This window comes from Lampetra planeri, chromosome 28 (assembly GCF_965212315.1).
Source record: "Lampetra planeri chromosome 28, kcLamPlan1.2.h2, whole genome shotgun sequence".
In the NCBI taxonomy this organism is placed as follows: Eukaryota; Metazoa; Chordata; class Hyperoartia; order Petromyzontiformes; family Petromyzontidae; genus Lampetra; species Lampetra planeri.
This window is the reverse complement of record NC_136134.1, coordinates 8,077,930-8,093,417: the sequence shown is the minus strand read 5'-3', so window position 1 is coordinate 8,093,417 and position 15,488 is coordinate 8,077,930. Positions and strand designations below refer to the sequence as shown.

Here is a 15,488-nt window from a genome sequence, read left to right as displayed (position 1 = left end):
ACTGGGATTTTTCAGGAGGCCTCTCTGGCGTGTTGACTTGGTGGTCCCCGAATGGTCATCAATGACTGCTCACGTGATAATACTCATCGGACGCATTTGGCGTTGCGTAAGAGAGGTCTGCCGAAGTGACTCTAGAATCAATTTGGTGGTGTCAGTGTAAACAGCAACCCAACGGCTTGACGGAATTCTCGGCAGGCGGACGGAATTCACAGAGGATGTTTATCCACGTAACTCGGCCTACCACCAAGTCACCTGTTAGGTAGCTCAGCAGCTGAGCCGGGTTGAGCTGATGTAATTATTGAGACGTGAAGCTGCCTGGGAATATTCGGTGCCATCCATGGTGGCCCATGCATGGCAGTACAGCAAACAGATTATTGAATCCATCTGTGTGGAGATTTAGTTTTTCCCCCGTTCATACGTATTGGTTTTGTTCCCCCCCCACCCACCACCCTGTGGATACTCTGGTTTCCTTCCCTAAGCTAAACACACTCATGAGAAAAATAAATCAAAAACATCCCAATGCAGGACACTCTTCTGCATTGAGATGTTTTATAATCTCGAGATGAATCTCGAGAGGCTGTCATGGGTAAGTAAAGATAATTTTATATCTATATTAAGACAAAGATCCCCCGTATAGCCTTAAGAGACTTTCAGGGCAAGTGCTGTTAGTGAGCATCTAGCATAGTACACAAGGGGGTGGGTGGCCAGCACCACGCCCGACCGCCTTTGTCTCCCCCAGTGGCGTTATGTTATTTTACACACCACACCAGGTACTCATTCGAGGTTGAGTCTACCAGGGGGAGGCCCCGGACCGGTTCAGATAATCGTCAACGGTGATGGCCATTAGCGGAAATCGATCTCGGGTCCCCCGGCTTCGTAGCGCGGCGCGCTAACCGCTACACCCTCCCTCCCCACTATACACACACACACGTAAAAAAAATGCATCGAATGAACGAAGCCGTTTGAAGTCAAACGGATGGATTGTTAAGGGAGGAAATGCACGCACTGACGCATGTCTTGCCATCCGCGTGCAGCCGAGTCCCTGCGTGGCACTCGCAGTTGTAGCTGCCCGGAGTGTTGATACAGGTGTGCTGGCAGCCCCCGTTGTACGCCGAGCACTCGTCCAGATCTGACGCGCAAAAAAAAAGAGAGAGAAAACCCGTTCAGCGCGGCCTTTCAAAGCGATGCACTCCCCCCAGCTCCCTTTACTTGAGACCGGGCGATCACCTGGAGAGATCAGACGTGTCTTCTTTTGTTTTTGTGTTTTAGTGAGACCTGGATAGAGGAAGGGAAAAAAAACAAGCACGTTGTAACGGCAGACAGGGTTATAGTCATCTTGGTGACCCGGGTCACTCTGGCAAATGAGACCCATCCTGGTCTCCTGAGTTCTCGCCTGGTTACACACGATAAACTAACTGACGTAAATAAATGAAAAAGGAGTTCAACATCACGAACAGAGCAAATCAACGTTCGGTTGACCGCCATTAAAGCACGCGGGTTTTTTTGAGTGATTCAAATTTAATTTTAATTGGGAGTTAAACATTCGAGACAGTGGAAGCCTCCAGAGTGCAACACATTTCAAAACAGTGTTAAACAACAAAAGAGCTACACATTCCATCAGATTTTATTCCCTTTGGGGGGTGGGAGGGGGGCAAGGCAGAGGGCAGAGGTTTAGCGGCAAAAGCACTCTCATTTTCCACCGTCAATGTTCACCACTTCGAATCTAAACCCCGTTCCCAAGCGCCCAGCGGGAGTCACAGTGTGCTGGCCGTTTGACAAGAGATGACGACTTTAAGCCTCAAAGGCATTTTCTTTTGCTCTTACGGGCATTCAGTGAAATCAACACGCTTTGCCAGGGTGAAAAGTTTCATAATAATAATAATCGTGATGATGATGATGACTGTTTGGATTTATAAAGCGCCATTCATGCAAATCGCATCTCACAACCGCCGAGGAACCACAGACAAGCAGTGAGGCCATGAGCCGGTGCCAACAATTGCCCATGTTCTGCAGTCATCTCTATATATTAAGATGTTGTTTTCAGCCAGTTAATTCAGTGTTATTACACGTGGCAGGAAATCGGAGCAACCGCCGTAAATCCGCGCGTGCGAGGGGTCAACACTCAATCCGTATACAGATGGGACAGAGGGTCCGCACTTTGCCGAACCGCCTTCCCTTGGCATGCCAGGGCATGGCACCTCCTCAACGTGCACAGGAAAAAAGATTGGCAACGTTTGTCCGATGATCCGCCAATCCTCACCGCCTCCGCAGTGGTGGACTACAGGCGTGTTTGCATAGCCACCACCGCCGCCTGGCTATGAGAGGAGCTGTTTCCGTTGTTGGCTGAGCAGCTCCATCTTTGAATAGCAGATCTTCCCACAACTCGGACAGTCATGCCTCTCCTTAGGGGGACATCTCAGATGATGCTGGCTTGTGTCGCCTGAGCTACCTTTCTTTGTTTGACCGGTGCAGGCTCTCTCTCCTCCACAATCTCCACTCTCTCCTCCATAATCTCCACTGTCTCCTCCACAATCTCCACTCTCTTCTGCATAATCTCCACTCTCTACTCCACAATCTCCACTCTCTTCTGCATAATCTCCACTCTCTACTCCACAATCTCCACTCTCTTCTCCATAATCTCCACTCTCTCCTCCACAATCTCCACTCTCTCTTCCACAATCTCCACGTTATCCTCCACAAACTCCACTCTCTCCTTCACAATTTCCACTCTCTCTTCTACATTCTTCACTCCTTTGTGCACTGCCCATCTTCACGAACGGACGATAGTCCTGGGCAAGCTGCTCTCAGTTCTCAGTGGGAACGCCACACTTCTTAAGAGTTGACGTGCATCAACTTGCTAAATGGGTCAGAGCTTCAGGTCATTGGGCACAACATCATTGAAGGAGCTTCCTCACTCCGTCTTTATTCTCCGACCTCTTTGACCTAATGTTGTCCTCACGCGGAATATCGTTTTTGTTCTCAGGGTTTTTATTTATTAAATAGGCTAAACCGTTTCTCAAGAGCAAATGCGTTTTTAAAATGTCTCTTCTCAAAGAACATAACGTACAATTGTCGTCCAACGTTGCATCAATCAAACAAAGTTTGTTTGACAAAGTCATAGACTCATTCGTGAACTTAATCAACATCAGCAATGCAGGTCAGGGAGTATTTGGTGGTTTGTAAAGAGAACGTGATATCGTACAGTTATTTATTTAGTTTCGATACGTCCGTTATTTTCCACAGTTTTTATTGCAGTTGTGCCACTGGGGTTACAACGCGAGACAAATAATCCATTGGGAACTCTCTGAGGCAAGTCCACCATCCCTCGCTAGAGAAGGGCCCTAGGAAGAACACATCAACAAACTCTGTCTGAGTTGGCATTACCGTTTATTTAAATCCCCATTTGTGGCACTGCACTTTCCCCACACTGCCATATTTGTCTTGTGGCAAGTCAACACTGACACTTTATTTTGTAAAAATTCCAGAGCTGACATATTTGCTAATTTAAATGATGACTGGGCTGAGACCACCAACACCGTTACACTTATATGCCCGACTGTGAGGGTGGGCACAAGCCGGCGTGAGTAGGTTAAACGTTGAGTTTTATAAGGGCACCACGGGGTGACCAGCCCCTCCCCACCCAGCCCCTCTCCACCGTCCCCACCCAGCCCCTCCCTCCCACCCAGTCCCTCCCTGCACGACGGACGGACACAATAATCCCCTGTGGGCTGGTGTAACCAGGAGGATCCTACCAGTAAGATTGTACTTATAAATGGAACATACACTCGTTCTTGCTGCACCGTGTATTTCCGAGTCATACCGTAGGTTTATTGATCGCACCTCTCACACATATAGATATTTATAGCCAGTGCTTAATTGCAGCCAGGACAGCTTGGAACACTGCTCTGGAATTCATTTTGTCCACCCCCCCCCCCCCCGCGTGATGCATTTTTACATTACCGTCAACAACAAGCAAAAACACAGCACACTGACAACAACGATGAATGCACGCATCTGACTTGAAACAACCTGCTGCGTAGGATTACACGAGCCTAACACGTACGATCGTGTATGATTATTTTGGATAAGGGGGTGTGGGAGGGGGGTTACGTTGTGTGCCCTAGGGCCGAGTATCCCCAACTTCGAGTTTCGACGTAAAGAACTGCCTTGGAGAGACGGACCCTCTCGGCTCTGAGAAGGAGGCCGTCTTGTTTGTAAATCGGCGCGAGCCTTTTCCCTTGGCTCGCTGACACCCTCTTGGTTTTTTAGGCCGAAAAACAGAGAGAGAGAGAGGGAGGAGAGCAGGGGCCAACGTAGGCGGGAGTCCAGATTCTCAAATATTTTGGCTCCCGGCTGTTCCAGCCTAAGTGGAACCGAACACGATATAGTGCTTGCGCTTAATAACATCCCATGAAATGCGACTTAAACGCAGGCAGTGCGTAAGTGCGCGTGAGTAATCTATGCCACGGGGATATATTGGGGGGGGGGGGGGCGGGGGGGGGTAATGCAACAAGCGCATCGGGATTCGCTGCGATACGCCGCGTTACCTCGACGCGGCGGTGGTGCGTGAGCCACCCTGATCCAGGATGATGCCCAAACAACAACAACAAAAAGCCACGGCGACATTGAACCAAAAACGACATTGAACCAACAGCGACATTGAACCGCTGCGACGGGCAGACCACAGCCCCAACGACCGCCTGGGCTTGTGCCGCGATTCCGCGTAGCTCTCCGATGAGCTGTCAGGCCGTGCCGCGTTTTGTTTCGGCAGGACGTCCGAAGTTTTCCCCTCCACGCGCTGGGACATTCTTTGGAAGCTGGAAGCGCGGAAGGTTTAAATCTCCGCAGTTGCGGATGCTTGTGAAATACAGCGCACAATAGCGCAGTGTACTTCAGCCGCCGCGTCGCTTACTCCCCGAGCGTATATCACGAGAAGCAAACGAACCCATTAGTCCAGTCCTTCTCAATCCGCCCGCTGGATTGAGGGCATTCCGATACCGTGCTGCTATAATGGGCCGTTGGAAACAATCACGCAAGCACTGACGTCGTTTATCTCTCGCAATCCCCTTCGCCGTTCACAAAGCAGGCTCAGAAGCGGGGTTGCCACTGGGATTACTGAACAGGTGGCGGTGCAGTGCGGAGGAGGCCACTTAGCACAAACGGCTCTGAACATTCACCTCCGATTCCAGGCCTCTGGCATCGTGACTGATGAACAGGATGCACCTTAGGGCACGGGTGTGTGTGCCTTCCCAGCGGTGCCAAAGGGGTCAATTGTGGAAGAGAAAAACTGAAATCGAAATAATTCCGCGAGCAGAACACGGCGCATGCATCTGGTGGGTACAGGTGCAGCCCTGCAATTTTCTTGCTCGTGCCACTGCTAGTGGATAAAAGGGCCCCTCGTGGAGACAGCTCTAGAGGGCCCCCTTTGGGGGGCATTTCGGCGTACTCTTTCGAGCTTGGGGCGTACTCACACCACCCCCCCCCCCCCCCCCCATCGACTGACCGTGATCTACCCATTCACACTGCCGGGTGGACAGAGGCGGCAGGCAGAGGGGATTTAAGACACGAGCACCGTCGTTTCGACTGCCGTAGCGGGAGAACGAACCGGCGGGCCTCTGGATTGCGGGACCAGTGTGCGAACCGCTGCCTCACAGCTGCATCCCTGAATCTGGTTTGCGACGAAGGATTTTGGAACTGAGGCACTCGAGCAGTTTCCTCCACTATTGTGTAATCTTGTTTTTCCCTCGGAAATCAGAAAATTTATACTGGAGGAATCCGATGAGATATAAAGCTCTTTTTTTAACAGATGCCTGGTAGTTTTTACCTCTGCAACGATACTTGTTCACTTGGGATTTTTGTTTTTGTTTTCTTTTTTTAGATTTTTTTTTATCAAAATGAATTTCAAGTTTGATATCAGCATCACGCTGTGCATCGCGTTCGTCTGTTAAAGAACGGACCGTGGAAGCAGACTCCACAGAACTACTTCTTATATCTCGTCAAGTAAGCATTTCAAATCCACACACACTTCCCCCCCCCACGCGTCCTGCTACCCAGACAGATGTTCATTGCAGTGTGATCAAACTGATATTTTCTAATTCACAGATGTTATTTAGATTTTGTTAAATTAAATGAATAGTGTACTGTTTGGTTATTTCCGTAAAGTCACGTAGGTATAAAATAGACGTTTCGGGCGCAACACAAGCGTCCGTCATCAGGTGGGGTGGGAAAGCGTGGTCTGCTGCTGAGGCAGACTGTTTTAAAACGTTTGAAATGGGTGTAGCCCAAATGAATAGCGTAATAAAAAAAATTGGGCCATAATCCGAGTCTAACCAATGTTTCATTTCTACAACATTGCAAATGGCTACACAATTAGTTGATCTTCTTGGTTCTTTCGGTAGAGTCACGTAGAGTGGAAATAATAAAATAATAAAAATAAAACAATCAAATAATTCTCACGACGTTTCGGCCACAACGCAAGCAGCCGTCCTCAGGTGAAGAACAGGTCTGTCTTATCAACAGAACACTGCATCCCACATTTTCAGATACGCTTCTGCAGTCGTCTGGAACGCTCTTCCTTCCGATATTAGGAAGCCACTGGAGCTTTACACTTTCAAGTCTAGATTGAAAACTAATTTCTTGAGAACTCCTTTTTGTAATTTAGTTTGTTGTCCTTCCCCCGCACCTCTGATTTGCAGGGTTGGCTACGTACGGCGCAAAATACAAATACATTTTCTCCACGAGCGTAGATTAATCACACAGCATTCGCACATCACCGGCTGGCCGTCACTTTGTGTTGCACCACAAACACGAACTTCAAACGCTCTCTGCTTACGAGTTGACATCAGACAATGACCACAAACAATTCCATCTCCTGCAACGTGGGACAATCACGAAGAGCCCACGGCCCAAATGCGGTCAGCAGGCACACGGCGTGGCTAGGATTTCCATCTTGTGAGATGTAAAAGATGAAGGAAAAAAACGGGACGTAACATGGAAAGAAAGATATTTCACGATAATAGAAAAGCGGAGATATATACGTGTGTAAAATCATTTTCTTTGACACAAATTGGGACTTGACCTTTCCCCGCTCCGAGGCGTCTGCAAGTTGCAAGGTGGATCCCGTTCACCGCTGAATTTCGGAATGCGCAAGTGGTGCAGCGAAAATTTTATTTAGAGAGGCGTAGCGCCGTTGTTATTAAAGACATTGCACTCACTGCATGGAACTGTAACGACACGACCGTCGCACTCGATGATAGCTGGCGCCAAACTGCGACAAACTGCGCCACATGCCTTCCCGCATGGCCTTGTGGGAGCCTCGGTATCGAAAAAGTTATCGGAACGGATTCGGAAAAAAACCGATGATGTACACGTAAGTCATTGTAATGGAAAAGGGTTAACCCAAAGTGTGGCAATGCCCACCTCCATTCTTTTGCCGGCAGCGTTTCGGTTATTCACGCGGCTACTCCTGATGCCATTCCCTTGGCTCACTCACCATGTGGCAGGATAAACTCCCTGCCACAGGAAGGACGAAAAAGATGATCGTGATGATGAGATCTCGTTCAACGTCACACCACACTTCTGCAGGATCAAGGTTCCTAACCTCCAAGCAGTGGGTTGTGAGAAATGAGAGAGCAACAGTCCGTGGCCAATATGGCCAGCATCACAAAAGAGATTTATTTTAAAAAAATTTGAACGCGGCCAAATTCCGTTGCCCTACAGCAAAGTAAACGTAATCCAAAGAAAGGTTTCCAAGATTACGTGCCAGAATATCCTTCCTTGGCTACTTTTGGTGATCGGAAAATAATCATACGGCTCTATCCATTGATTTCCTTCGCACGTAATGCAATATAAAATGTCACCGCTGTCGATAAAAAAAACATTCACGCTGCGGCGAGGGGGAGGGAAGCGGAGCGCAAAGGAGGGAGGATTTTTTTTGGAGGGGTGCACTGAATGATTGTCCCCTAACGCCACCAGTCTTGACATCACGTGAGGCTGGCACTCGTGCTTTGGGTATAGTCAGACCCGGTGTGTGTGGAATTCAGTTTTTCTTGGCACGAACCGAACTTTCAAAACATGAATGAATATTACTGCCGCTGAGTCCAGTTGTGGAAACCACACAAGTGGAAAATTGCGGCTCTGCACTCACGAACAATTCGTGACTTGAAGCTAAATACTTTTGCTATCCTCAGTTGTTTTTGGATAATAACTCAACAATGTTTAAGTTTCGATTTAAAGCTTTCGTGACTGCAGGGATTCATCTTCTTGGTTCTTTCGGTAAAGTCACGTAGAAGGGAAATAATAAAATAATAAAAATAAAACACAATAAAATAATTCTCACGACGTTTCGGCCACAACGCAAGCAGCCGTCCTCGGGTGGAGAACAGGTCTGTGGGAAAGACGCTGCCTTCTACGTGACTTTACCGAAAGAACCAAGAAAATGTTTAAGTTGCGTATTTGTTATCACAACATATTCAAACGGGCCCAGATGCCTTTTCACGGTTCCATAAATCTCCACAGTAGTATTATATTACTATGAGAATCCGATAAGACTCAACGCAGGTTATTTGATGGCTTTAAAGGGTTTCATAAATTATGGTTATAAATAATAATAATAATAGTGCTAATAGTTTTTTTTACCCTTCTATCTGGCAACAAAACTGACACCTTTTTTTACAAGGAGTCATGTTTGCATAGACCACAATACCTGCAGCCATAATTCAGATAGAAGGGTAAAAAAACCAATTATCATATTTTTTACTGGAAAATGAGGTTCAAAATGGAATAATAATAATTCTCATTGGCCTTTTCCATTAATCCTGGTAGGCCATCCGTGACATCAGAAGAGACGAGGAGGACGGAATAAGAACGGCTGTGGAGACGCCTCCGATGCAGGCCAGGAGGGGTTGAGGGAGATCAAGGATAAGACGTATGTTGAACTTCTTTCACACCATACATAGCCAAACCGCGCTCATCGGAGGTACGGGGGAAGGATGAGAGGATGCGGTGGAATGAGATACGAGGGCGAGTGGATGTGAATCAGAGAAGAGGCGCAGAATAAGAAGCTCACGGTGAAAGATAATCTCAGAAACCGAGCCCGATTACAGCAATGAGACTTTGGGCTGAGCAAACAAAGAAGAATACAAACTCGCTGCCAATTGTCAATCTACAGCTGAAGACATCCGTATGCTAGGAACTGAAGTATACGTTGTCCCTTGTGCCGGTGCCGTGACCCCCACTGCGCCACCGCTCCCCGCCGGCGAAACGATTTACAGGTCAATGTTTGCACACGGGACGTCCCATACAACTGTTTCATTGAGACGCACACCCACGTGTGCGTGTAAAATGGATCGGCCAAAGTTAAGCTTCATCGTGTACATCAAGAAACTTTAATAAATGCAGTGCACACACTCTCCCTGGCTCACGGCCAGTGGCAGTTGTGCCCACTTGAACGTGAACAAACAGGAAATCAATGTCACGCGCCAAAGCCACGTGGTTTGATGAAACATATTGCAGAGAGCCCGCGCACAAATTTTGACAATTTACGTGCAGCCTGGATCTTGAAAAATTTACATTTGCGCGTGCGAGCGGGGGCATGAGTTTATACGCTTGCCTTTGGAGGTGTTTATACAAGTACACTTCAGGGAGTTTATTATAGTTTAGTTTTTCAGCAGAACTTGCCGACAAATATACAAAACCCAAGCATCCTTGGCAGTAAAATTGCCAACTCACATGCTACACGTCTCTTCACGTGTTTTCATTATAATTGTTACATAGCTAAAATAAAGTAATACATTTGATGAGTGTATGTGTTCAAATAAACAATATCTGACTTGTTCCAGTAATACATCTCTCGTACACAATATGTTTACAAGTGTTTCTTGGAACTTACCCTCATAAACGTATCTGATGATAATAAAAGTGATAATCATCATTATCGGTCATGATCTTGTTCACTGCTGGATGAAGGCTGCCATCCGTCACAGCCTCGTGTTACAACAATCGATGCAGCTCCTGCAAATGAGTTGATCTCATTGCTTCGTCTCTAGAGCGGTAATCTTCTAGCAGCAGTGGCTCTTCTTCACCTGGGCTGCACGCTGCACCCCCTGGGGGTGCGAGATGCCCTTTCTGGGGGTGCGAGATATGGCCAGATTATTTAAAGACGTTAAAGAATTGAAAAAAACATTATGCACGGGCACGTAAGTACAACTACGTTGTTTTATCAAGCTTATTTATTAGCGTTAGAATTCTTTTTTTAAGATTGAGAACCAAATGGGTGCAGGCTGCAGCAAAGATTAAGAACCACTGCTCTGGCAGGTGATCTCTCCATCAGCTACCATTCTGTCACCAGTCTCAGCCATTAGCGCGGTTGGCTACGTACGGCAAGAGGTCCAACGCACATGCATACAACCCTTCAAGCCACGTGTTTTGCTCCAGCCCACCTACTTTTCTTAAACATCAATAGTGTAAAATCTTGACTTAAAGCTTTCGTGACTGTAGGAATTCATATTCTTTGGGTCTTTCGGTAAAGCCACCTGATGACGATTGCTTGCGTTGCGATCAAAACGTTGTGATATTTGTATTATGTTTTTTTTTTTATCCCAAGCGTGCGCGTGAACCCGATGTCCTGAGTTCGATTACCCGGCCATGGCTAGCATCAGTGGCGAGTGATGTCTTAATTTGCCCAGGGCCCCAAAGTTTCACCAACCCGCCCTGAGCAACATGGTGAAGTACGGTCAAACAACTCACAATTTACTGACATGTCGTTGGGATACTTTCATCCAGCAGTGAATTCACAAAGGCCTGTAAATGATATACCAGCGTGCTCTTAAAATCACACACGTGCGTTTTTGAAATGGAAGTTATTGGCTGTATAATGGACATTGTTTTTATTATATTATTGACCCAGTCTACCCATATGGTGTCTTGGCATGAGCTCGATACATCTTCTCGCATCAAAGTCGGTCATTGACCTTGTGGTTCAGTTATTCATTTTGCCTTCCGCAAAAAATAAGCACAACAAGTGTAGTCTTAGGTTAGTTTTAGTTTATCTTACATTTGTTGAACAGATGGTCCCGTTTAGCCAGTTGATATTTTACAAGGGGAGATTCGTGTTGGTGCGTGAGCACAGCAGAAGTAACGAAAACAAAACACGACAACATCGGAATTGCCGAGAATGAGTGAAGGGTTCTTAGGGAAAATTGCCCAACTGACTGACGAGGTATTTATCGGTGTTTTTGTTTGTTTGTGTACGAAACACGCAATAACATAACAAACCGTGCAAATATAACACGAGGGCAAGAGGTGCCTGAAAAAAGTTAGGATGCAGGTGCTAGTCAGCTGTCTCGCAGACAAGTAACATTAGATTTCATCAAATATTTCACTGCTCAAGTTTTTTTTTGTTGCGTGCGGAAAACACCGCTGTGGTCACGCACCATCTCAGACCATCAAGTGCGTCGGTACAAGTGTAGGGGTGTTACGGAGGGGCTGTATACATAGGATCACACGGGAAACAAACACAGTGGGCGGGAGCTTCGTGAGTGCACGGGGAGGTGCTCTCAACGACGTCCGCACCGGGCAGCCTGGGGGGCTGGCCCGGAGTTGTGATCCCCCGGGGCCCCACCCCTCAGCGGGGGGTTTTGGTATAAAAGGGGATGGGCCGGAGAGCTCGGGGAACAATGTTAAAGCTAAACCAGTGAAGACCGAAGATCGTCTAGCTAGAGCCCTGGACTCCACTGGGTCGCCGCCCTTGTCAGGGCCGCGCTGGACCGAGCCAGCGGCGTGGTCCCGAGAACCAGAGCTAGTGCTCTGGGACTCCGGGTACCGTAGCCCGACTTACCAGTGTCGGGCCAGACAGCCTCCCCTAGCCCGTTAGTGGAGGACTAGGAGGTAGGTCAGAGATAGCTAGCAAGTGTGTTCCCAGCTAGCCGGGTGAGTGGGCCGATACCCCCTCCAGTGTTGTATGTCCGCGGTTGTGACAACTGTTGCGGAATAAATACGTGTGCCTCAACCCCGGCGTCCAAGAGTTCTCAACGATATTACACAAGGACGAAGTGATTTCCCAAGTGAATTGAAAGCGAAAGACCCCCTGCTCCCAGCCGCCAAAATAAATCCACGTCAAGTTGTTATGACTGCAGACATCAACAAATCAAGTCATCTTGTCCATTTAGAAGGTCTCTTGAGGTGGTGGTTGAGAGGGGTTTGGATAAACTACAATGATGAACGATGATGACCCCAACAAAAAAAACTGTTGACCTGCGCACCAGTAGCCCCTTTTGAGACTTGCTGGGATCGATGGACAACAGCGGAGCTTGCATTGACGGAGAGTCGCCACACGTGGACTGCAACAAAGTGGGATATAAGAACGTTCTAAAGGGGAGGGTCCGACCAGTTTCTCCCGAGATGCTTACGACAGCCCTTATTTGTGTGCGTTGCTCATGTGTGCACTGCACAGTTTGGTGAAGTATGGTCAAACAACCCCCCCCCCCCCCCCCCATGACTGACACAATGTGGGAAGGCATTCATCCAGTAGTGGATTGAGAAAGAGCTGCATATTAATATTATTTGAATGACGCCAGAGGAATCGTTGACGTTCACCTGTGAGGCAGAGTATTGCATGGCTAGCACCCACGCAGCGATAACCAGGGGGGAGTGGGGGGGGGCCCTGCCGGTTTCAAACGGCGAGCCTCTGCACGGAGAGAGGTGGTACGCGCTGTCGCCGTGACGCTTGACCGCCCGACATAATCCAATAAGGAGAATCACTCAGCGATTCGATGAATCGTGACAAAAGGCTGGGTCGCCCTGACCCGGCTAACAGAGAACACGAATGTGCAGGATTCATGACAGGGCATGATGATGAATCATTTAGAGATCGACGACAATACGACTTTCCCTCTAAGATGATATCTATAATAATAACGATGACGATGACGTGTTTCTGGAGTGGTAGCGCAGTGGTTGTAACACCGCCGCTAGATACGGCGACCTCAGTTGGATTCCCGAACGCGACTAACATCAGTGGCGAGTGAAATCCTTAACGGGTTCTCGGCAAACCCCCTTCGCCGACCCGGCAATGACCGGCATGGTGAAGTATGGTCAGATAAACCCCCATGAATGGCACGGCATGGGGGAGGTGGGGGGGGGGCTTAATTCCAGCAGTGGATTGACAGAGGGCCGTCACGTGATTGCGAGTGTGATGCAGTGCCTAGCGTACGCCCTCGCGGGCAATAAAAAATACACTTGCACTAAACAAAATAATATAGTGCGCCCGTTTAAACGTAGTTCACTAAAAAATTATACAAATCATTTTTTTATATTATAAAAAAAATAACAATAAAAACAATTCGGCATCGCGCAGTCTTAAAAATGATGGATATGCAATGCAGTTTCTCCCCCCCCCCCCCCCACTGATGTGGTTGCTCTGCATTGATTTTGACCTTGAAGCACTGCAGATGCATTTCTTTGGGAATTGAGTGAGGAGGGGGGGGGGCAAACAGAGAAGGGGGGGGGTGATGGTGGGGGGGGGGGGAAACAGAGGGGGGGGGGTGGTGGTGGGAAATGCACGCCATTGAAATTCCCCACTTGCACGGAGGCACGGACAAAGTTCTAGGGACGGTGCCTGCTGTGATTGAATGTGATTATTCTCTACACAAATATCGCACGGCGGACGAGAATTCGTTTGGAGACCCCCCCCCACCCCGACGGAGGAAGGAAATAGGATTATGAGCCAGACTAGAATGCCTAAATAAAAGTAAAAATCGGGGGAACCGTTGAAATAGTCAAAAGTGTGTTGGGGATTTTTTTTGTTATTCCCCGCGCGTCTTTGTTTCGTCCACGGTTTTACCTTGAGGTGAACCTTTCGACGCGTCTGTTGGCTGTCAAACCTTGTTGTGGATTTAACACGCAAAAAAACAACTACAGCTGTAGCAACGTTTGTAAACTTTCCACGGCCTCCCTTTGCAACGTTGCTTTGTGTGTGTGTGTGTTTTTTCTTACTCACAAATGTTTTTCTTAAAATGAAGAACACGTTTGGGGAACGCTAAATAATCATTAGCGATCGCTGCTGCTAACGATCATTACGGTTTTAGGCCTCATGTTAGCCAGCTATTAACGTATGCGAGCACACACACACACACACGTGTGTGTGTGTGCTCGCGTGGGGAGCGGTAGTGTAGCGGTTAGCGCGCTGCGCTATGAACCTGGCGACCCGGGTTCGATTCCCACTCACGGCTATCACCAGTGACGATTATCTGAATCGGTCCCGGCCCAGGGTCCTCCCATAGGTCGACTCAGCCTTAAACGAGTACCTGGTGCGGTGTGTAAACATCGCCACTGGGGAGACAAAGGCGGTCGGGCGTGGTGCTGGCCACCCACCCCCTCGTTCGTGTACCGTTCCGGCCTTCATAGGTGCTTGCTAACAGCACTTGCACCTACAGTCTGTTAAGGCTATACGGGGGATCTTTGTCTTTGTGTGTGTGCAGCGGAGTTGTGGGATAGTGATTAGCGACCTGCGTTTATGATCTCGAAGGCCCGACATGGATTTCTGGCCATACACTGCACTACTGAACCACAACACCCGGACGAATGTGCCCCCCTCCTCATAACATCTCGGCAGCTTTGATGGGTGAGCACCGTGCACTAACATGCTATGCTGTGGGCAGCTGAAGGAGGTTAATATAGCGACATCCATTGTTGCACCGTGCTTCTATGTTCCCACGTCTATGCTTGCTGCCTTCACCAAACCACACTGACCAGCAGTTCAAGTGTTGTGGACAAATAACTCCCATGACCCAGTAAGGGGAAGCCCTCATCCAGCGGTGGATTGACCACGTGATATACATTACATTACATTGAAGCTAAACTAAAAAAATAAACTATTTTAAAATTTTACAAGATAAGGCCCACTGAGCTATACAGCTCTTTTTCAGAAGCGATCCGGCCACAAATGATAGCTCAACGATGTGGCTTATCATGTGAACATTGATTGTGGCCAAATAGATGCGTGTTTCTAAATGTGGAGGGAAAAAAACCGGAGGAGCCGGAGAAAAATTTACACGACCACGGGGAGAACATGCAAACTCCGAATATACTGGCTTACAACGTCGGAATCGATCCCACAACCTCCTATATACCAGGCGAGGGAGTTAACATCTCGCCACTAGGGCACCCCATTGCTGAGGGCGGTGACATGGCATAACGGAAGCTCATTCGCTGCTTGTTGCAGAGGTTCACGGTTCGAATACAGCGGTCGCCCTCATTATTACTGCGGGTGTTTTAATCGTAAGTATATACTACACGCCGTCTGTTTCACATTGGACATTAAAAATCCCCTGATGTTAATCGCAAGAGTAGGCCCATTACGTGCCAGCGTCAGGGTGCAATTAATTTGCCAACTTAGAAAAAGTAACCACAAATTACTCAATTCAGATTATAAATAGCAATCATCACCACCTACCGGCATGCCTAATGCCAGGTCACTCCTGCAAATGAGA

At 48.0% G+C, this 15,488-nt stretch overlaps 1 protein-coding gene across 1 annotated transcript in view; it reads right to left on the bottom strand.

The window, feature by feature from the left end:
* LOC144728262 (uncharacterized) overlaps window positions 1-2,004 on the bottom strand; it is a 35,133-nt gene extending 33,129 nt beyond the window's left edge. The window contains exons 1-2 of the mRNA XM_078607571.1: window positions 2,001-2,004; window positions 1,007-1,129 (exon numbers count right to left, since the gene is read on the bottom strand). Of these exons, the coding sequence (XP_078463697.1) occupies window positions 1,007-1,129; window positions 2,001-2,004 (127 nt within the window). The remainder of the gene's footprint in view (window positions 1-1,006; window positions 1,130-2,000) is intronic.
* Window positions 2,005-15,488: the final 13,484 nt, after the last annotated feature.